This window comes from Betta splendens, chromosome 11 (assembly GCF_900634795.4).
Source record: "Betta splendens chromosome 11, fBetSpl5.4, whole genome shotgun sequence".
NCBI lineage: Eukaryota > Metazoa > Chordata > Actinopteri > Anabantiformes > Osphronemidae > Betta > Betta splendens.
The window spans coordinates 7,609,819-7,629,779 of record NC_040891.2 but is presented as its reverse complement, the minus strand read 5'-3'; the positions used below and the strand labels follow the sequence as shown (position 1 = coordinate 7,629,779).

At 46.1% G+C, this 19,961-nt stretch overlaps 2 protein-coding genes across 3 annotated transcripts in view; both read left to right on the top strand.

Moving 5' to 3' along the window:
• The first annotated feature begins 420 nt into the window (after nucleotides 1-420).
• Nucleotides 421-4,755, top strand: dazl (deleted in azoospermia-like). 2 transcript variants are annotated; one of them, XM_029167326.2, is made up of 10 exons: nucleotides 421-574; nucleotides 1,104-1,226; nucleotides 1,511-1,602; nucleotides 1,969-2,020; nucleotides 2,106-2,172; nucleotides 2,279-2,418; nucleotides 2,580-2,654; nucleotides 2,820-2,864; nucleotides 3,280-3,350; nucleotides 3,492-4,755. In XM_029167326.2, the coding sequence occupies exons 1-9, from the start codon at nucleotides 572-574 to the stop codon at nucleotides 3,322-3,324; spliced, it is 642 nt and encodes a 213-aa protein (XP_029023159.1). In that variant the 5' UTR covers nucleotides 421-571; the 3' UTR covers nucleotides 3,325-3,350; nucleotides 3,492-4,755. The 2 variants fall into 2 exon arrangements, with proteins under 2 accessions (XP_029023159.1, XP_029023160.1); XM_029167327.2 differs by lacking the exon at nucleotides 2,820-2,864.
• Nucleotides 4,756-5,410: 655 nt separating this feature from the next.
• The window catches only part of rftn1a (raftlin, lipid raft linker 1a), a 19,221-nt gene continuing 4,670 nt past the window's right edge, over nucleotides 5,411-19,961 (top strand). The window contains exons 1-4 of the mRNA XM_029167182.3: nucleotides 5,411-5,671; nucleotides 10,985-11,152; nucleotides 17,078-17,261; nucleotides 18,865-18,973. Coding sequence (XP_029023015.1) covers nucleotides 11,005-11,152; nucleotides 17,078-17,261; nucleotides 18,865-18,973 — 441 coding nt within the window. The 5' untranslated portion in view covers nucleotides 5,411-5,671; nucleotides 10,985-11,004. The remainder of the gene's footprint in view (nucleotides 5,672-10,984; nucleotides 11,153-17,077; nucleotides 17,262-18,864; nucleotides 18,974-19,961) is intronic.

The following is a 19,961-nucleotide window of genomic DNA, read 5'->3' as shown; positions in this document are numbered from 1 at the left end:
GGCACGTGAGTGTCACAGAGGCCAAGAGTATAAATACGAGTATAATTTGAAGACTGGATGATGGCTTGCATTCAGCTGTATATTTATTGGCATATATCTTTAAAACAATAATAAATGATAAAAGACAAAATAATATAAAGATAAATAGCGTGAATTAGAACGTAAGACAGGATGTACAATAAAATTTGGGTCTGATTCTCAGGGCACACTGGCATACAAATATCAAGTATCCATCTAAGATGAATGACTAAAGATTATTAATGACTAAAATTATTCGTAAAATATATTTCTAGAGATACATAAAGCAGTTTAGCAGGAGCACTTGGATGCCGGCTGTCGTGAAACTCCACAAAGAAGCAGGAGCACTTTTTTAACGAACGTTAGGATGTTACCGCCAAGATCAAAAACAGACGTTGGTAAGACTTAATAGAACGTTCATGTCTAAATGTAATTGGACGATGAAAAGTGGGCGTGGTTTGCGAATAGGTAGTGACTGTTGTCGGGCAGAAAATCGTGGCGCTTTCTTTGAGTTTGTCCAGCTAACTTATTAGTTTTAACATTTATTTTAGATATGGTAAGTTGGTAAAGTACGCAGCCCTCGTGTACGACAGCATAATTTTAGTTACAGGTTTGACTGCATGGCCGGTTTGTTTAGTTAAAAAGTTTCTGAGTCTGATAAGCGTATGCGCTAACTATGCTAAGCTAACATTAGATAATTAGCGACCTTCACCTCTAGCACTGAAAAGGCGCACTAGCGTAAAGTAGCTAATGTTTGCTTTGGTTGACACTATTAAGCTAAAATTGTTATAACACATGTAACAACTAACTATCCAACACCGATGATAACTCACCACCGATGTGCAGCGCTCAGATTTTATCGTTTTTGTTGCTTACGTTTTTGCATATTTAGCCAAAACCGTGGAAAACGTCGAGTACCATTTCAATTTAACGTTCGTCACAGTCACCGGATGTCAAGTTTAGTCAAGTTCGATTAATCGATTCGCAGAAAATCGCAACCTCAGTTAATTAAGTCTAAATAGTTTTACTGTTCGCTTTAGGTACCGTGCATTTTTTGTCATTCTATTCAATCATTTTTTTTCAAGGATGTCCACAAGCCTCGGAGCAGCAGCCAGCTTTCACCCTCCCTGAAGTTGTCAAATGGATACATTCTACCTGAAGGCAAACTGACTCCCAACGCCCTCTTTGTTGGTGGGATTGATATGAAGGTATCCTTCATTTACGTAATCATCGTTTAAAATAAAAAAATTCTATCAATTTATTGCAGTCTTGTTAATCAATGCATACGCATTTTTGAACTATGCAGGTTAGAGACAGATGTTTAGATTTCTTTGCCAGATGATCTTTCATCTTTGCTTGGTAGTTGCCTTTGACTGTATTGTATGCACATGGGTATTTGTATTTCTTCCACTTCTCCAAATAGAGGGCAAATGTTAAAGTGTAACACCTCCAATACATATATTTTTTTAAGAAAAATAATTTACACCTTCAGGTGGATGAAAATGAAATGCGGGACTTTTTTGCAAGATATGGAACAGTTAAAGAAGTAAAAATAATCACGTACCGTGGAGGAATCTGCAAAGGGTAAGTTTTGCTGTCTAAAGGTGCCCAGTTGTAAGTGAACCCTTCAATATTATTTTTCTACTGTTATTCAATTTTTGATATTGTAGTGTTAATGTTTTTACTATGATGTTAAACGTTAAAAGCATTTTTTTATAGAACAGGAAACAAGTAACATGCGCCCCACTTCTGTGTAACACTAGAATATTTTTGCTTTTAGTTGAATTCTTCTTCTTCTTTCAAATCTGAAGTGTTTCCTGTTCCAGTTTTTTTTGTCTATGCCTTTATCTATTTTATCAATATTCATTATCTTAATTCCAAAGTAGATTTTTTTGGTGTGTGTCTTACGTATTGATTTGTTTTTCTCATTTAATTATTTTGCTTTCCTAGGTATGGGTTCGTATACTTTAGCGAAGATGTCAACATTCAGTCAATCACCGAGGTAATTATATATCCATTTTCATTTTGCATATTTAATTTGCGATTCAAGGTAGTTTTACTTTGGTCACGTATATGTTTCGCGACAGCAACAGATCATTTTTAAGGGCCGAAAACTCAAGCTGGGTCCAGCTATCATGAAAGAGAGGAGCGCTCGTATGTGTTCTGATATATTTTCAAACATTTAAAGATGGTATATCACTCAACATACACTTATAACATACTGCTGTGTGATTTTTCTTTTCGCCTTGTCTCTGTCCAGGCTCCATGCCATCCCGTTTCATTGGCCCAGCCCCTTGGATGAGTGCCCCTCAGTACTTTTACTGCTCTTGCTGCTCACCCATGGGAGGGGGGATGACACAACATTCACCCATCCTCAGTGGAGGCAACCCATACAATCAGGTAATGTATGAGAAATTCATTTTAATATAATAATATTTTTAATAATAGTTTTATTTCTAATTGTTTACTTCTGTGTTTTCACCATGTATTAATTTACATGATCTAAGTCCTGTGTAATACACAGATCTTTTTTAATGTGTTTTTGCTCGCTCTTCTTGCAGCCATATCCCAACTTTGGAGGGGTCATGATTCCACAGATGCCAATGAACTATGCACAGAATGGCTATGCGTACCAGGTATGCCACATGTGTTCACACCTGCAAACACACACTTCTACAGCACCTTAGTACAGAGTCCTGTAGGAACATTAGTGTCGAATAAAACGTTCAACTTAAACTGAGCCAAGTGGTGAGTCTGGGTTTCTACTCTTTGACCACTGACCACTCTCCCCCCACACACAGTACACTCCACCTCACTGGATGATGGACCACAGGACACGACCTCAGGTGACCGGCTCATTCAGTGAATAGGAATAGATTTCACTACACACATTAGGTTTTTGAAAAAACAAGTCATTTTGTATTACATGGAACGACATTGATCTGGAAGCATTTTATTTACATGGGTTTCTTGGCCATTGTTTTGTAAATTAATAATGTAATCAATTATTACTGTTATTTTCACATAGGAATATTAAGATGTTGACAGTCTGCAGTTCCCACATTTGCCAGTAGATGGTGTTGTCTGACCAATATTGACACCGAAAAAATGATCTGATTCAGTCAATTTGTCTCACTGTAACATGTTGCTTTTGTGCTCATGACTGTATTCTTGAGAGTGTGTTTTATGTTATTTGATTACATCTTATGTCTCTGTTTCGTCTCAGCCAGGATTTTGTGTAAATTTAAATTCTGTTTCCAGAGCTATGTGGACTGCGGAGTCCAGACTATGCTAACTGTGCTGTAGTCTACACATTCCAAGCCTTCTGCCAGGTAAAGTACTGCTCCCAACCACAAAGAGTGATAAATCCCAGGAAAGTGGTAGATGGGCTTTACATGAGTTTGGGATCAAGGACTGCCACTATTTGAATAAGAAAGCATTTAATCTTGATTTGCTGTTTCCTGCCCCCTCAGGTACAAGCTACGGCCCGTCAAAATGCAGCTAGACCACTATAAGCCACCCAACTTCTCAGACCGTTTTCAGTGTACACTCCCTTCCCTTGCCTCACCTTTTGTGAGACCCATTTTAACACCAGACTGCAGTAGTTCTCCACTTGAACTATACTAGTTGCATCACAGTGACCTTTGACCACAATTGGTCAGGTTCAGCTGTGGTCATCTGCTTTTAACCCACATGAATCACAGTAATAATTGCATAAGATCAGAGCACCCTCACTATACAAGCTGATATATGGGCTCACTTTTGTGTGTGTGTGTAATTAATTCCCCAAAGGTTGAAAAAGATTTTTAAGCCTTCCCTTTGTCCCTATTTTATGTTTAAGTATTTATTTTGGACTTATTTTAAGTGTTTGTTTAGTTGGGTATTCTAGCCTGTCCAGGGGCTTCTGTACATACAATGTGTATATATATATATATATATTATTACTGTATCAATGTCTTGATAGCAATCTGTTTATTTGAGGATTGGAGTAAGCTTCAGCTCCAGTTCAAACCTAATCCCTCTCCTAATTACGAGTCTTCGGTAATTCTGCGTGTGGGCACTCAAATCCAAGCACTCACATCTATTTAGTGCTCAGTTTTTTTTTTAAATTATATCTAGATTGACATTGGAAACAAAAGACATCTCTCTGATGTTGCAGCAGCTCTGTCACTGATGCCCTTTTGTGGTCAAACACCACACGCTATTGTGGGGCTCTGATGTTTCCCTCTTGTGATTCCAGAGGTTCACGCTAAAGATAATCACAGCACCCATTTTATTTCTCATTGCCCATCTTTCATCTAAATGAAAAGTGAAAAAATGGGGATTTTAAACCACTACAAACAAAAAACAATTTAATATACTGTAAAGTAAGATGTTCTGTTTGATTTGTTTGGGCAAAATGTTCACTGTATGTACTGTAGTTCACTTTATGCTGGCGTGGAACTTCACTGGTAATTTTTTGTTTTTATTTTACGGAGCACAGCATTTTACACTTGTTTTTTTCAGAAGGTGCACTTAATGTATCTTTTTGACTTTTTTCACCTTTAGTGTACGTCAGCATTTGTTTTTGCTCAAATAGGTTTTGTGTACATCAGGATTGACCTCACGGTCTTCTGTGTACATCTCATACAAATCTAATGCTTGTTCAGACAGCGTAGGCACTACACTGAAGTTTGGTTATTAATGTTGAGGTTTTGCAGGGTTTGGGTACTTCTGAAAAATAAATGTTGAAGTGTGTTATTTGCTTGGGCGTGTTGTATTTGTCATTTTGGGCAATATTTTTTATATTCATTTTAAATTCAGTGGATAATGTTGGTGCATGGAGCTCAGGCTGCAGTGCATCTCCTGCTGTAGCTTCCAGCCTCCGCAACCCTGTCAGCCGGCTGCTGGGTTTCGGTCAGGGTTGGATTGCCTGTCTTCCCTGGCAACAAGCCCATCATCTCTTGGTCACAGAGCGTTTTGTTTTGGTCACAGTCTAGTGGTGTGACTGGGCTCCCCAGAGTGCCATATGCAGCCTGTGACTGCAGCAGCAGCCGCACCCACCCTACCCCCCAGTCAGACGATTGTGAATTATGGATAAGTCTGGATAGCTTCTTATGAAATATGAATATTTTAAAGGAAACCCTTGAAAAACAAACACGTCCAGCATACCTGAGGAACTGAAGCAAAAACTTAACACAGGGCCCAAAACATTTACAAACAATACAATCTCCATGTTACTCTAATTGATATGTAGATCCAAAGATGCGTTTGCTGCCCTTCTGTAAATGGCATTTGTGTTACTGTAAAGTCTTTAATAATAATTCCATTTTTCCAAAGAGTTGTACTGTAGATGATCCAACGTGGAGCGCAGCGAATGACGAACGACAGGGAGGAGATAACATGCGCGTAAAGCATCTCTCTCACCACCTTTCACGCGCGCCGGCGACAGACGGTGAAGTAGACAGGGTGTTTGTCATCAGTTCCCCGTGAATTGGAGCAGCATTCGAGAGGCTTTCGCGTTTCTCTCCCCGTTGGATCGCAGCGTCAGACTCGCGTGCGTAATTCCTCGAGACATCGGCGAGGGAGACGCGACGGACGCGCATCCACCGACTCCGGCGTGAGGACGCGCGTCGGTCCGCACACACTTCGCGCTTCGTGGGAACCAGTATTGGTGAGTTTAACTCTTTAGCGTGGCCGCTTGCTTCCTAAGAGTTTTCACATCTTGTTGTTGACAATTAATGGTTTGCCTGCTGCTAAAACCAGTTACCGAAGCTAAACGCAGTAGCTCCATATATCAATTTTGTGTCTTGTTTTCTTGAGTATGAGAGTGAGACTTTTTAGGGAAAAATGAGAACCGCTCGATAGCCTGGTTCCGGAAACCTCCCAGAACTAAGGGACCGTGAAGTTTTTGTATTCATTTCAGAACGAGAAGTCACATTTAGACATTCATCCACTTATTTGATGTATGTGATGCTTTGTGCCACTCGTGCTCGTGGCGGAACGAAATGAATAAGCCCTCTGCTCGCTGTCACAGGTTGAAGTGAACTCAAGATATGCGTGACGGAGTCAATGTGCGGAGCGCAGATGGCTGTGTGTGCGTGTGCGTGTCAGAACGTGACAGATTCGGTGCGTAAGCGACCTGTCATGTATCATTTCCCGTTCACCAAACCGCCGCCGTTAACGGGCGGCGTCAGCGGGCCACGTGTTGTGAGCGCGCGCGGAGGCAGCGCGAGGTTAAAGGAAAACCAGAAACATGCAATTTCAAGCTAGATTGCTCCCACGACGTGCGCGGGCATCAGTTAGTTACACGGACCCGTGCGGCTGCTCACCATACAGTTAGAGCAACTATTTGAATGGCGTCCGTTTCATCACGTGGGTCTCATAAACAGCGGGCTGGAATTCATTAGTGATTGTTACAGCATGGAAACGGAACCTATTATTTTTAGAATTATCTGTACAGCGCACACCTCAAGTGTCTGCTGCATCGGTGCCCCAGTCTAAACAGCTGTCCTTTGTTCATAAACTGTTCTTTTCAAAGCATAACGGCTTGTGCATGAGCTGCTCAACAGACCAATACATCAATGTCATAATTTGTTTTCATCCTCCCTGCAGCTTCATTAAAACACCTTTTGAGGTGACTACTTTGTTGCCTGGGGGGAAATCACGCCTTCATCCAGGCAACCTGACATGCTCCCAGTAGCTCACGCTGTCTGTCTTTTTTCATCTCCGCTGTCTGTCTCCATTGGCCCTTCCTTCTGTCTTTCTTCTCATTCTGCTCCTTGTTTGTTTTTTTTCCTGCTCATCAAGTCGCCTCATCTCCGGGTAGACACTGAGTGGAACTCCAAGCCAGCGGGAGGGAAGACCACTCCCTAGGAGTCTGTCTGTCACCTCCAATTCAGAAACGTGGTTGGACACAAACACAAATTACTAATAAGGATCTTATAACAATGCAAGGGTTTTCATGTACACACGTGTAGAATCTTTGTCACACAAGCATGTGATTTCATATAACATCACACACTTATAAAGCAGCTGTAATACCTTCCTTTGTCCAAACAGAGACGCACGTGTGATAATATAGGAGCCTGAAAGCCAGAAGTGACACTTTTATGTGCCCGTACTTGCTATGAATCAGTTTAGTGCATCAGGTGCAGACATGAACACAACACACAGGTGCAATATATTCCATGCAGCAACAGCAAACACTTTACCCCAGGTGCCATTAGCCAGTTATACTGTAGTTGGAGCGGATACTGTACAATCCTGCCCAGCCCCCCCAACTTCAGACGGGCCAACACTGTTGGTCTGCTGTTCATGTTTGTGGTCGAAGTTGCAGTTTAACTCTCAGGCAACTTAACTAGTTCAAGTTTAGTTGAGATAAAATAATAGTCAGACACCAAAACAATAATTTAATCACGTCGCTTGCACTGATTCAGATTCAGAGACAGATTCTTCATCTTCAAGTATGAGGTGATGATGGGTTGCAGCTTATATTATACTATGTACTGTAACACAATTTTGTACGCAATGACAAAGTAATATACAGTAGGATGAACCAAACCGTAAGTAGTAACAAACCACTAGAATTGAACACCTCCCCGGTGTTTCTATCTATATTTACTGTGAATTCTGCCGAGCTCGTCGCTCTCCCACAGCTGTGAATGAACGCTGCTTCTTAGGAAGCGGGCGTCCTCCTGTGAGCGGCGCGGGTGGTAGCGGAGCAGCGGCAGAGCACAGGCGGATTATGCTCTCGCGTAAATCCGCTGTCATTTCAAAACTCTCCGTTACATGAGATTCTCTAATGAGAAGCTGCTCTGTGCTCTCTGCTAGTCCCCGTCTGTCTGTCTCCCTCTGCGCCTCATTCTATCTCACCCCTCTTTTTTTTTTCTTTTTTTGCTTCTTTTATCCGTCTCTTGCTCCTATCTCTGCCAGTTTAATGGGTGTTTTTTTGCTGTCAAGGCCGTTTTCTGCCTGTGAGTATGTGTGAGAGCGAGTGAGATCTCCCGTTTGAAGTCGGCATGTACAGAAAAGGGCCTCGTATGTAGCAAAAGGCCTCGAGTGTCGAGGAACTGGAGTTTCTCGGCAACTGCAACCTTGTTTTTTTTGTCTCCCCCTCATTCGAAGTTCAATTATTCAGATCGGTTCCAGACAGGAGTTCATCTGTCAAAGCGGGCCCTTTGTTTTTACTGTCAGCGTGCAATGAAATGGATGATGAGGTGTTGGATCAAACCGATGAGCTGTAGGCTACTTGAAAAGACCAGAACCAATCACGTTTTATTGACAGCAGTAAAACCCAATTGTCACGAGCAAAATCGTAAGCGAATTATTGCAAATTGTTATGACTTTTTAGTTCTGCCTAATGCATTATGCATCGAATAAAGACTATGATTGCACGTGATTACTTTGAAAATGGAGGTCATTTGCATGGGAATAGGTTAGATATTGTATTATTAAAGAACACTGGAGCCAAGACAGAGGGCAGGAGAGGGAGGAAGTGGATCTATGGAACTTCATGCAAATCATTCTCCATGGATGTTCCTGTCTCCCGTGCTTCTCCTCATAACCCGGTCACTGGAAAGTCATGATTAACATATTCTGACCACATTCTTCTCTATTTGTGTGCTTCACCCTCCGGCCTACTTTCTTTTCCACCCTAAACCAGACAGACACGAAGCCCGCTAAGCATCATCACATTAACCTGGCTTTGTCCCCCAGCAGACAGTGTGCTTGAAAGTACAGCCCTGCAGGGAGAAAGCTTGGAAGTGGATCTACACGCTCTAGTCATAACCCAGGTCGCACTTAGCTGTCTGTCTGGAGACATTGGAATCATTTTATAGGACTTAACAGTCTCAGCAGGGGAGCACTTGTGCGGCAGTAACTCGCCGGGCCACCAGACAGAAAGGCAGAATGGATGGAGGCTAGAAACGGCTGCCAGAAGTAAAAAAAAAAGGATTGTATTCAGATAAACAAGAGCCATAAATGTCTGAGCCTCTGGGATGGACTGAGGCAAAGTGTCTGAACATTCTCTTTAGGAGTCATGGACGTGTACAGGCTGAATGGGCGCGAGACCATCTGGCTCATTATCAGCACATAGTTCAAAATGCTGCGTCTGGTGCTACGGGTGTCAGAGTGCTGATGCTCAACTCTAACGCAGAATGCGATTTACATGAACATGCAACAGACGTTTTAATCCAGGCATCTTTTTTTTTCTTTTTTTCTTTGCTCATTTAGACTTTTACCTGAGATTGGAGGAAAGTTGACGGAGTAAAAAACAAAAAAAAAGTGGAAGAACAGCGTGAAGGCAAAAGTCAGATGAAGTGATAACGAGCAGGACAGAGTTAGAAGTGATTGTAGCTTGTAAGGAAGTTTATTGTAAGACTAATCAAGGCTACTGTAGCAGGAGAAAGCAGGGAGTTTGTCCTAATCAAGGCAGACTGGAGCACAGAAGACGCCAAAGAGAATGGGAGTGATTAAGACATGGGAGAGAGAGTTTTACAAATGATAAACAAGACCAGGCTGAGGATGAAGTAGTGGGAGCTGTGAGAGGATACAGTAGGAGGAGGAAGAGGAGACAAAGCATCAACCCTTCATCCTCACTGTAAAAACTGAGTATGTGCACACTATAGTCTGAAAGTCACCTTACACACACACACACACACACACACACACACTAGGCTTAATGCAGCCTGTTAGGATCGTTAGCCGAGTTAACGTCCGTGCACTTGGCCCGATGGGAGTGACTGTGTCATTCTCCATGCTCCAAACAGATGCAGAGGCACAGATATGAACCTGCAGAGGTGCAACCCCCCCACCCCACCGCCCTCCCCCGGTCGCCCTTTTACGGGGCACACTGGGCGTAACCATGGCGATGCTCCGGGCACGGACGTTGTCACATCAAATTAACGTGATGATAATTGACCACACCTTCCATCTCATCTCCTTTACCCATATTTTGTCATCTAATTATACACCCCCACCCGATTGTCAGCTTCAGAAGCCTGTCTTTTTATGCAGATTTTCAGTGTTTATATGTAAATGATCTAATTTAAGAAAGAAGTATTTAAAAAAAAAATCAAAATCTCATCTTGCGGGTCTTGAAACAAGGTGAAAAAGACTTAAAATAAGACAGATTTTAGTTTTGTTGCTTCAAAAGTACCGGATCAACATGTAAATGACTCACCAGAACATGTTCACCGTCCTCTCCGCTCCCCTCATCTCATCTCCCCTCCTCTCCTCTATCTAGTTTCATGTTGCTCTGCTTGACAGGGCAGGAAATCGGTCTCATTTCTGCTTTAATTCGTTCTGATCAAACATGTCGCTTCCAATCAGCCCTATTTGATTAGGAGATGCCCATATCACAGCCCAGCAAGCAGGTAATGGTTGACACTCCCATATTTCAGCATTGTGTGCGTGTGGGCATGTGAGCGATACAGACCGGGAGATAGAGACGCACACTATTGTATTTCATGCATCATGAGCTCAGCTCGCACGTGAGAAACCGCATTTAGGGTGTGTGTGTGTGTAGGTACTATTTTCTTCTATATATTTAGTGGCAAAAACTCAAGACGAGTTTTTGCCACTCGCCTCCTGTGATTCCTGCAGAGTTAGACACAGTAGCTGTGCACCAAGCCGCACTCCCAGTATGTTTGCACACAACTTAGGACGTGATTTTTACGGGACTGGACTCTTTGCGACGGTGCCGACAGGTGCACACAGGAGAGAGAGGGAGAAAGAGAGAGACCTTCTAGCACACTTAGGAACCGCGGCTGCTAATGGAGTGTACGAGATTACGCCCAAAACACTAAAAGCGAGCGAGTGAGAGATGCTGAGCTGATTAATGTGCCGCTGAGTTCCACAGTGAAATATGATTTCTGGTGGTCAAACTGTGGCAAGCTGCCACAAATAAATTGAAGACATGGGGAACTCTGCTTCACTCTTTCTTCCCGGTATTAAATGTTTATTATTATTATTTCTTATGTTTTAGGCTCCTCTCCTGACAGAGATATGGGCTGCAGGCTCCCCAAGTTGCGAAAGGCAGAAGAGAGACGAAGCCCTGGTAACATCTACTCCACCCTCCGACGGCCTCAGGTGGAGACCAAAGTGGGCGTGGCCTACACCTACCACTTCCTGGATTTCCTTCTGGGAAAAGAAGGTATAGATGGAGTCTCTAGGCCAGTGCGTTGCCTTTTATCTTTTTTTGTGACTGAACCTGACTCCTCCCACGAGCGGCTTCGGACGTTATCACGCCATTCAATGGTCATTATCAGTGGTTATCAGCCCATACGTATGGGCCGGCAGTTGCCCATCTACCTGCTGGCAGCGGTGAATAGGTGCAGTAGGTCCTCGTCATTGATTCGTAAGGTTGATCACGGCTCGGATGATTTAACCAGCAGAGTCAGTAGGGGCGCCGTTGAGCGGTTGTTGTTCCGACGGGAGGATCGAAGTTTTTGATTTTGATTTATTAGCGAGCATAACTTAGCAAGTAGCTAGCGGTATTGTGTTAGCTAACTGTAACCTGAACCCCCCACCCGTTATCCAGCCCTAACCCTAACCACAATAACCTCTAAAGCTGCTTAACATAGCAACTTAGCTAGCTGTTAGCTGTTCGCGAGGAGGCAGAGCAGGCACCTACTGGCCCATTCGAATGCGCTGATAAGTTCTGATCAGCCCATTCGTAATGGCTGATAACATCCGAAGCGGGTGCCTCCCACTTGGAAAATAAGGATGACGCTATAGTTAGCAGCACTCTATACTTTACCTTTAAAAGTCTGTGAGGCCATTGTTTCGGTTTTACCACCCACAAACCTATTCCTTTCTTTCAGTCTCACAGCTCTTAACCGCTGGCATTTCCAGATGCAGCAGGAAGCTTTTTTTCCAACAAAACACCTCTTAAAACACACGGTGCACTACTTGTTAGTGAACAGCTGGTGAACACAACAGAGTAGAGCTGCAACTAACTTTGTTTACTGATTAATATGCATTTTCTTCAATGTTGTCACAAAATCCCAAAAGAATAACCCCCCCCCCCCCAATATATATTTTTTAATTTCCTATTTTGTCACACCAGAGCAGGAGCAACAGAGTATAAATCACATATGCTAATGATTAATGCGCTGCTTCTTTCGATTTCTCCGATGATCATTTTAAGTGTCTGACTCGGGAGCGGTGGCGATTTCAGACACAGCTCAGCGGAACAGAACAAATCTTGGCCATCAGATGCAGCAGGCGAGCCTCATTCAGATCTGATACACGTTTGTCAGAGTTCCAGTCTGAGGGAGAGGAGGCGCCAGCAAATGTGTGCTGGTGAATTTCCAGCAATTAAAGTAAATTCTCAGCACAGTTGACTTGAACTTGAAGTTGTTTTGTCATCTTGAACTCCCGCTGCACAGCTTGTATGAAATGCTTTCTGTTTAACTTTACTCAGTTAAATGGAATGTTTAGGTCAGCGGCTCGGAGCGACTCCGTCTTGGGAACAGCGCGTGCATCGGTTTGTGCAAAATGAGACATTTTTGTGTCTTATAGCGCGTGTGGGTGGGTGTGTGTGTGCGTGTGCACGGGCTCACAGCATCCTGAGAGCGTTTGATGAGAATCCTCCAGAGGCATCTGGTTTCTAAAAATACTAAGTCTGCCATTGTGCTGGTATGGACTGTGAGGAGATAGAATGGAAGCGAGGCGGGAGGAGGAGAAGCTGATATTAAACAATCACCCTCCTTTTTTTTTTAATTTCAGCGTGGTTAATGCCGGCGCCGTGCACTCCATCGCCCGACAAGTCGAAGCAGGTGCAAGTGTCTCGCTGAAGTCCCCTTTTAGACGGGCTTCCAGTGCGACATTGTAACAGACAGCAGGCGCGGACCAGCGGCCAAATGGCAACGGGTCCGGATGCCAGTCGACTTCATTCTCAGCCAGCCCTGTTATGTTTGGCAAATTGGTTAGGCTGTGGCGTTGGCTGAGAGCGATCTGGCAACCCGAAACGGTGGCGGTGACCAAAGCCGATAATAGACGCGAGGATTGTTTGTCTTTCTCGTTGCTAATCACACGGGCAGCAGCACACACGTAGCGATACAGAAAGGCCACACACACTCACACACGCACGCAGATAGTGTTCGTAGAAGCTCATCACACACACACACACACACACTTTATAGTCAACAGAGTTCATGTTATCTTTCCAGGCAGGCAGGTCATTTATATGGTAAACTCTGACGCCACCTGAGCTGCTTAAGATGGCTATACCTTATTTTAGGATAAACACTGTGGATTGATTGTGTTATTGTGTGCGGTGGAGAGTGGGTGTGCGCCTGCCGCCATCCAGCTCGATCCTTCTCCCCGCTCGCGATAGAGCGACGGCGAGAAGTGAAGGATTCCTTAAGGATTATCTGATTGTTTGTGGAGATTGAGCGACGTCGTTCCCAGCGAGGGGATTTATTTGTGTGTCATGTCTGCGTGCGTGTAGGAGGCAGACGGTGGAATCTGTATGTCAGCCCGTGACATTGAGGAAAACCCACGGTCAAATCCACGCTTTAATTCAATTTGGCTTTCATTAATAACATTATTTAGTTGCCAGTGTGACTTGACGGCTCCCACACAGTAATGAAAAACAAATATCTTTGCTGGTGCCCCTGTGAGATATGTGGGACTAGATGTCTGTTTATTAAACCAAGTTGTTTTCCCAGGAAGAAGCAGCTTAATATCCAGATGGACGAGGGCCGTGTGGCTTCCAACTTGACCTTTGACCTCGATGATGTAGCGCCAGGCCTTGTTTTAGGAGCTGCAGCGCTGTTTCCATGTGACTCAGCGCAGCTCGCTCACACTGGGTCACGGCAACCCAGGGAGGAGGAGGAGGAGGAGGAGGAGGAGGGAGAATATGCTCAGCGGTTGAGGGAAGTTGGCCTGCGCTTCACACGCGGACCCTCTGATTTGATTTTCCAGCACCTTCTCATTATTTTGTGTCCTGTTCTACTGGACTTTCTTGTTACTCACATCCCCCAATGTGCTACACCTCAACTAATTATCCCCCTTTAAAAAGTGCCATGGGTTCATTATCTCTGTTGTAAAGCTGATTGGTTACTTATCAATGTCAAATGTGAAATGTAACACCCAGGTCTACATGTGCTTCTTATCAAAGTCATGCTTCCGTAATGAGCAGAAGAAACGGAGAGGGGAGAAAAGTCGAACTAAAGGCAGGCGGGATCCAAGTCAAGGTGAAGCACTGAACAGAGGGTGAGAGAATGAACAGCACACGACAAATGAAAGATGTCGACGAGAGGAGAGAGAGCAAAAGGTGTGAGCGCGCGCGAGCGAGCGAGCGGGAGGCAGGAATCTGCGGATGTGTGAGGGAGGAAGTTAGGTGTGATGCCGTGTGACTAATGCCGGTCTCTGGAGCAGAGAGCGAGAGGCTGAACTCCGTTGATGACTTTCTGCCTCCCTGTAGCGACGGAGACCCACTCGGCTCATTAAAACGTACCGCGTGCGCCCTTTTGCGGTTTGCCGCGTTACCCGTGGGCGCGCGTCGGCTTCACGCGTGATCCGCACCTGGACGTGAAGCTGACGTGGTCCCCGTTGACGCGTCCCTTCTACCTGGCGTGATGTATGTATGTGTTTGCTCTCGGTGTCTGCGCGTGATGCATTTGGCGCGGCGGCGATCCATCAACGTGCGACATCTGCACCGGCTGACACGCGTCTCCCCGTAAACGTTTTTCATGACAGATTGACTGGAAATGCCGATCTGCCGCACGGCGCTTGAAACGATTTATCCGGATCACTCCTTAATGTCGCGCCAGTCTTCGTGGCAAAAGGCCTCGTCGACGCTGCCAGCAAAGATGGCGCGGCGCTGATACGTGTCAGAAGTGAGCCGCACGAGAATTCACAGCATCACAAGAACACGGTACAGTACGTGCCGTAAGCGCCATGTTTTTTCCCTTTCCTCCTCTGCGTGTACTCGTCAGCCGCGTTCGTCTGAACCCCGTGCTTTGACTGAGGCGTGTGAGAAGCGGGCGCTCCGCGGAGATCAAGCCGCATTTGGAAGCGCTCATACGCTGACCAACAACCGTCGCAGCCTGCGGCTACGTTCCCCCAACAGCGGGGAGCTCCGGGCTCCTGGAAGATGATTATTTTATAGTCACACTTTTGGCACATATCCCCGCTTAAAACCTCCGTGAGTCATTAGGAGGCCATTTAAATATACGTGAAGCTCCAGGAAGCGCGGGGATAAGCCTGGAGGTTGGCTGTGAGTCGTAATCCCCGCGCACCGCCTGGCAGGCTTAGCGCGGAGCTCTTCCCCTCGCGCGCGCACAGCCGAAGAGACGGGCACCAGACGAGATACTGTGGCCCGGGGGAAGTGATTCGACACTCGCACGCGGATTGAGGGATTTGTGCGCGGGATGAATAAGCCCTTTGCGAGCGGCCGCAGGAAGGGTGCGACGCGCCGCCTGTAAGGCCTGCGAAAGGTCACAAAGGTGCTGGAGACGGAAGCAGAGGCGCGAGGACTAACAACGACTCCGGCGTCTCTCTCTCTCTCTCTCTCTCTCTCTCTCTCTCTCTCCGGCTCCATAAAACTCCACCCAACCCTTCGTACCGCCGCGAGCCGTTCCCGTGTTCCCGTTCTGGAGCGGAACCTCTGCCTCCCTTTAAACCCCGCCGTGGCGGACGGTATAAATGAAGTTGCTTCCCGGCCCAAAGCGCCGCGTAACATCCTAATAACTTCTGCATCTCATCGGTGGCTGAGCGCCAGCCGCGCACGGCTAATGACAGCTAATGACTGTTTACTGTGACAGGATCGTTGTTCTCGCACCCCCCACCCTCACCCCACCACGCTCTCCAGCTGTTCTCACTATTATCACTGTACTGCTTTTGATAAGTCCCAACAGACGCCCGTTTAAGTGTTTGCTTGATGAAAGGCCTCCATGGTTCCAAGCAACAATGCCAAGATGATGGGATGGCTGGATTTTTTCAGGAGAGGGTGTGTTAATTTGATGCTATCCCAGCATCCTTGTGTGTGTGTGTGTGTGTGTGTGTGTGTGTGTGTGTGTGTGTGTGTGTGTGTGTGTGTGTGTGTGTGTGTGTGTGTTCGCTAAAACATGCCACACGATAGAGAACAAATTGAAACTGAGATAGCTTGTGTGTCTCTGTTTCTTCTGTGTGTGTGTGTTTTGTGTGTCTGGATAATTTATTCAGGTTATTTTCTCTTTTCCAGACCCATGCAAATGAGATTGAATGGGAAAGGGTGACAAGCATTCAGGCACAAACAGACAGCCTCATCTCTCTCTCTCTCTCTCTCTCTCTCTCTCTCTCTCTCTCTACCACAGCCCTGCTAACTACCCCTCTCTCTCTCTCTCTCTCTCTCTCTCTCTCTCTCTCTCTCTCCCACCGCCCTGCTAACTCCCCCTCTCTCTCTCTCCATCTCTCTCTCTCTCTCTCTCTCTCTCTCTCTCTCTCTCTCTCTCTCTCTCTCTCTCGCACACCTGGTCCTGAAACATGCAGCCATACACACGTTCCCCTAAAAACCTGTAAACGGAGAGGCAGCCTCGCCACAATGCGCTGACCCCGGAGAGGGCGGCTCTCGCACACATCGCCGCTCGCCCTGGCAGATTTGTCCCCACAGTTTGCTTCCATACGATAAGCACCACTGACCGTTTCCACTGATGTGATAGCGTTTTCTGTCCATTGTTGCGGGCAATAAGGGAACCGGCATGTGATAGCATGGTCTTTCAAACCTTTTGATGTGTGTGTGTGTGTGTGTGTGTGTGTGTGTGTGTGTGTGTTATGTACAGTGGCTGTATGTCTTTGTGCTTACTGAGAGCCAGCCTGTGCTGCTGACTGGAGCACACAGGCTAATAGTTCTGCTGTAATTAGTTTCAGATTTAGCGTGAAGATGCCATGTGTTGCTGTTCTGAGGGAATTATCATAATGAAACATGCTCTCGCTTTGTTCCTTCACACCTTTTGTCTCCACGCTCGTCTTTGTTCCTGCTTCCCTTCCCCTCCACATATCGTTTCTCCACCCGGTCCCATTTGTAATGCACCCCACCCCCCCTCTCGCCGCCGCCATCTTGCCTCACCCGCTTCTCCGTCTCCCGCAGAGGTGCCCGTGTCGTCCGTGCTGTGCCTCTCGTCGGTCCGCGAGCTGCCGGTTCAGGTGCGGGAGCTGTACGCGCAGGGCTTCGTCCTGGTGGCCGTGCACCCGTTCGTGCACCCGTGCGGCCCTCGCCACGCGCACGTCCAGCGGCAGCTCCACAGGGCCGTGCTGATCCGGGAGACGCCCAGGTACACACACACACACACACACACACACACACACACACACACACACACACACACGCTACAGGCTGATTAAGATGAATGGAACCTGCAGCCAGATTTAGACTGCTGTTAGTAGATACTGTAGCAGCTTAGCTCTTGTTACGCTGAAGCCAACCGAGACCTATTATAACGAGCGCCTCACCTCACATCCTTGATGTAAAATTAATTGCAGATGAGTCAGCCACAAAACACGACTAACTTTAGCTCGCTGTCCCAATTCTTTCACTTTTGACTATACATGATAACATACTGTACTGTGTGACGTCCCTGTGTATCATTTCCGTAACCCAGATATTCCTTTTTTAACACCAAAAACTCTAATATTCACCACCACACCTGAGCACTGGGGTTCTTTTTTCACACCTCCCCACTCTCAGCTCTGGCACAGCGTGCAAGGTGAGCTGTGTGTGACATCCCCTCATATGCATATTGTCTCAAGCTCACGGCACGAAATGCTGAAATGTTCATCTGTAGCTCAGTTTCAGTCTCACAGATTAAAGGGTTAAAAATATTAAATATTTCCCTGACTTTCTCCTTATTCAGCCATAATTAGATGGTCTCCGCTATACGTTGACGTCAGACATTGTTCTTTGTCTTTTCAGTCTTCTCACTACATTTCTTGTCACTTGCTTTTGTTGCAATTAAAGGAATTTCTTTGCTTACTCTACATTTTTCGGCGTCCGCGGTGCTCTTTTGATGTGAACTGAAGGAATAGCAGATTGTACTCGCACCCGCACCCGCACCCGCGCACGAGCACGAGCACACGCCCTCTGTCGCACGCAGGCAGGTGCCAGGCTGCTCCTTTGATGCCCCTCCTGCCAAGTGGTCCCGCTGCTTCCTGGCACCTGTCACCGTGGAGACGACTGATTGCATCATCAGCGCTCACCGGTGGGGAGCGGCACGCTGGAAAGGAGGAGCCATCGCTCCATCCTTTCATCTGCTTTCTCCAGCGATGCCCCCCCCCCTTTACTTTTGCCCCCCCCCCCGTCCCCTTTGCTCTGCCTTTTATCTCCCCATCACCACCATCCCCTTTCATCAGAACCCCCTTCAAAATAAAAGAAAACAAATCTGACACATCTACTGTTTCAAATGTAGCTGAGTGTGTCACTCACGCCTCAGAGCGCCAGATATTACGGCGGCCTTCCCACTGACCTCAATCCAAATCTGAAGAGGCGTATCTGAATACTCCTTTCATAATGGTGTCTTGCAGCGAGAGTGGAGGGAAATTCAATTCCTATTTCTGTCTAATAAATCTTTGTGATGAAGGTGAGTGCGTGTATTCCTTAAATGGGAATTTCACCTCTGCTCCAGAACTGACATAGTTTCGCTGCGCTCATTCTGGGTCGATGGGCGCTCCCGATCACGGGCGTTTCCACCACAAGCTATAGATGCCCAGGCTCATTTGCACTGTGTGATGGAACCGCTCAAGTGATAGCGGATAGGAAATAGTTCTGAGAAGAACGTTATAGCACGATGAACATTTACATTTCCTGGTTCGCGAGAGCGGAGTCTAACCGACGATCGGCGCTTCGGCCTGAATGTTTGTTTCATTCTCGTCGCCCCGCAGTTCGGAGAAGAGCCAGCTGAAGTGGGCGAGGCGGCGTCTAGAGACAGACGTGTGCGTGGCCGGGCACCAGGCCGCTGACCCTGAAGTGATCCAGAGCTATGTCAAGAGGGTGAGTCCAGTGAGGCGTGCTTTAGTTCTATGACTGTGACCATTCCCAGTCACGTTCATCCCAAAGGTGCCTCCGTCCTATGGCCTCAACTCTGTCTTTTATAGTTCTGGTTTACAGTTCTTTTCGGCTTTAAAATATTGGAGTTTCTTTTTTACGTATTTTATATGTTAATTGATATTTGGGGTAAAACTACACCCAACTCTCAGAGTGATCCATCTGTGGATATTACAGGTTTTTCTTTTTAACTAACTCTTCGTCGAAGCCAACCGCTGATCAGAGGCTTTCCAGTTCCAACGCCGCAAACCTGATCTGGTGTGAAGGATTTTACCAGTTGGTCGTGAAGGGAGACGAGCAAGAACCAGGTCCATTCGCAGCGTTTTGGACCCAAATGGGCTGCGTAGAGGATGAATTCCCACTAGTTGCCTCACCTGCTCACCATTCCCTCCTCCATTACAGAGAAACGATGGCTCCAGCTGCTGTAGTACAGCGGCTACAGTGAGCGTTGGCCTTATAATACCATGCTCACCACAGAACCCAAACTGGCATTTATCTGCTGTAAAACTCACTTTTAGACTCTGCTCATGAATTTGCCAGCAGTCCTACAATGGGAAATGAAAATGTGCTCTATTGAATAGATTTGCATCTGAACACCCAGAGAGCACAAAGGGAAACCTGATTGGATGGAAATGCACATCGCTGAGTATAATGTGATCGGCTCCGGCAGCGTGACATGAATAACCAATCAGATCACAAGCTGCCGGAGAGTTCGAGATAAGGAGCCGGGAGCAGGGCCAGTGTGAGGAGGACACGGTGTGTGTGTGTGTGTGTGTGTGCGTTTTTAAACTCTATCCTTCCTCTCTATATTCGTCATCAGATAAACCTGTGTAGGCTCTGGGGTGACTGCGAGAGCACCAGATGCTAATAGAGAGGCTGTATCTGAATATGGGCACGTGTGTATGAGTGAAGTGTCAAAAGTGGTGGGTAATGG

Coding starts and splice junctions, on each gene's coding strand:
- dazl (XM_029167326.2), top strand. Junction 2,173..2,278: donor CATGAAAGAGAGGAGCGCTC/GTATGTGTTCTG, acceptor GTCTCTGTCCAG/GCTCCATGCCATCCCGTTTC. Junction 2,865..3,279: donor ACCACAGGACACGACCTCAG/GTGACCGGCTCA, acceptor TTCTGTTTCCAG/AGCTATGTGGACTGCGGAGT.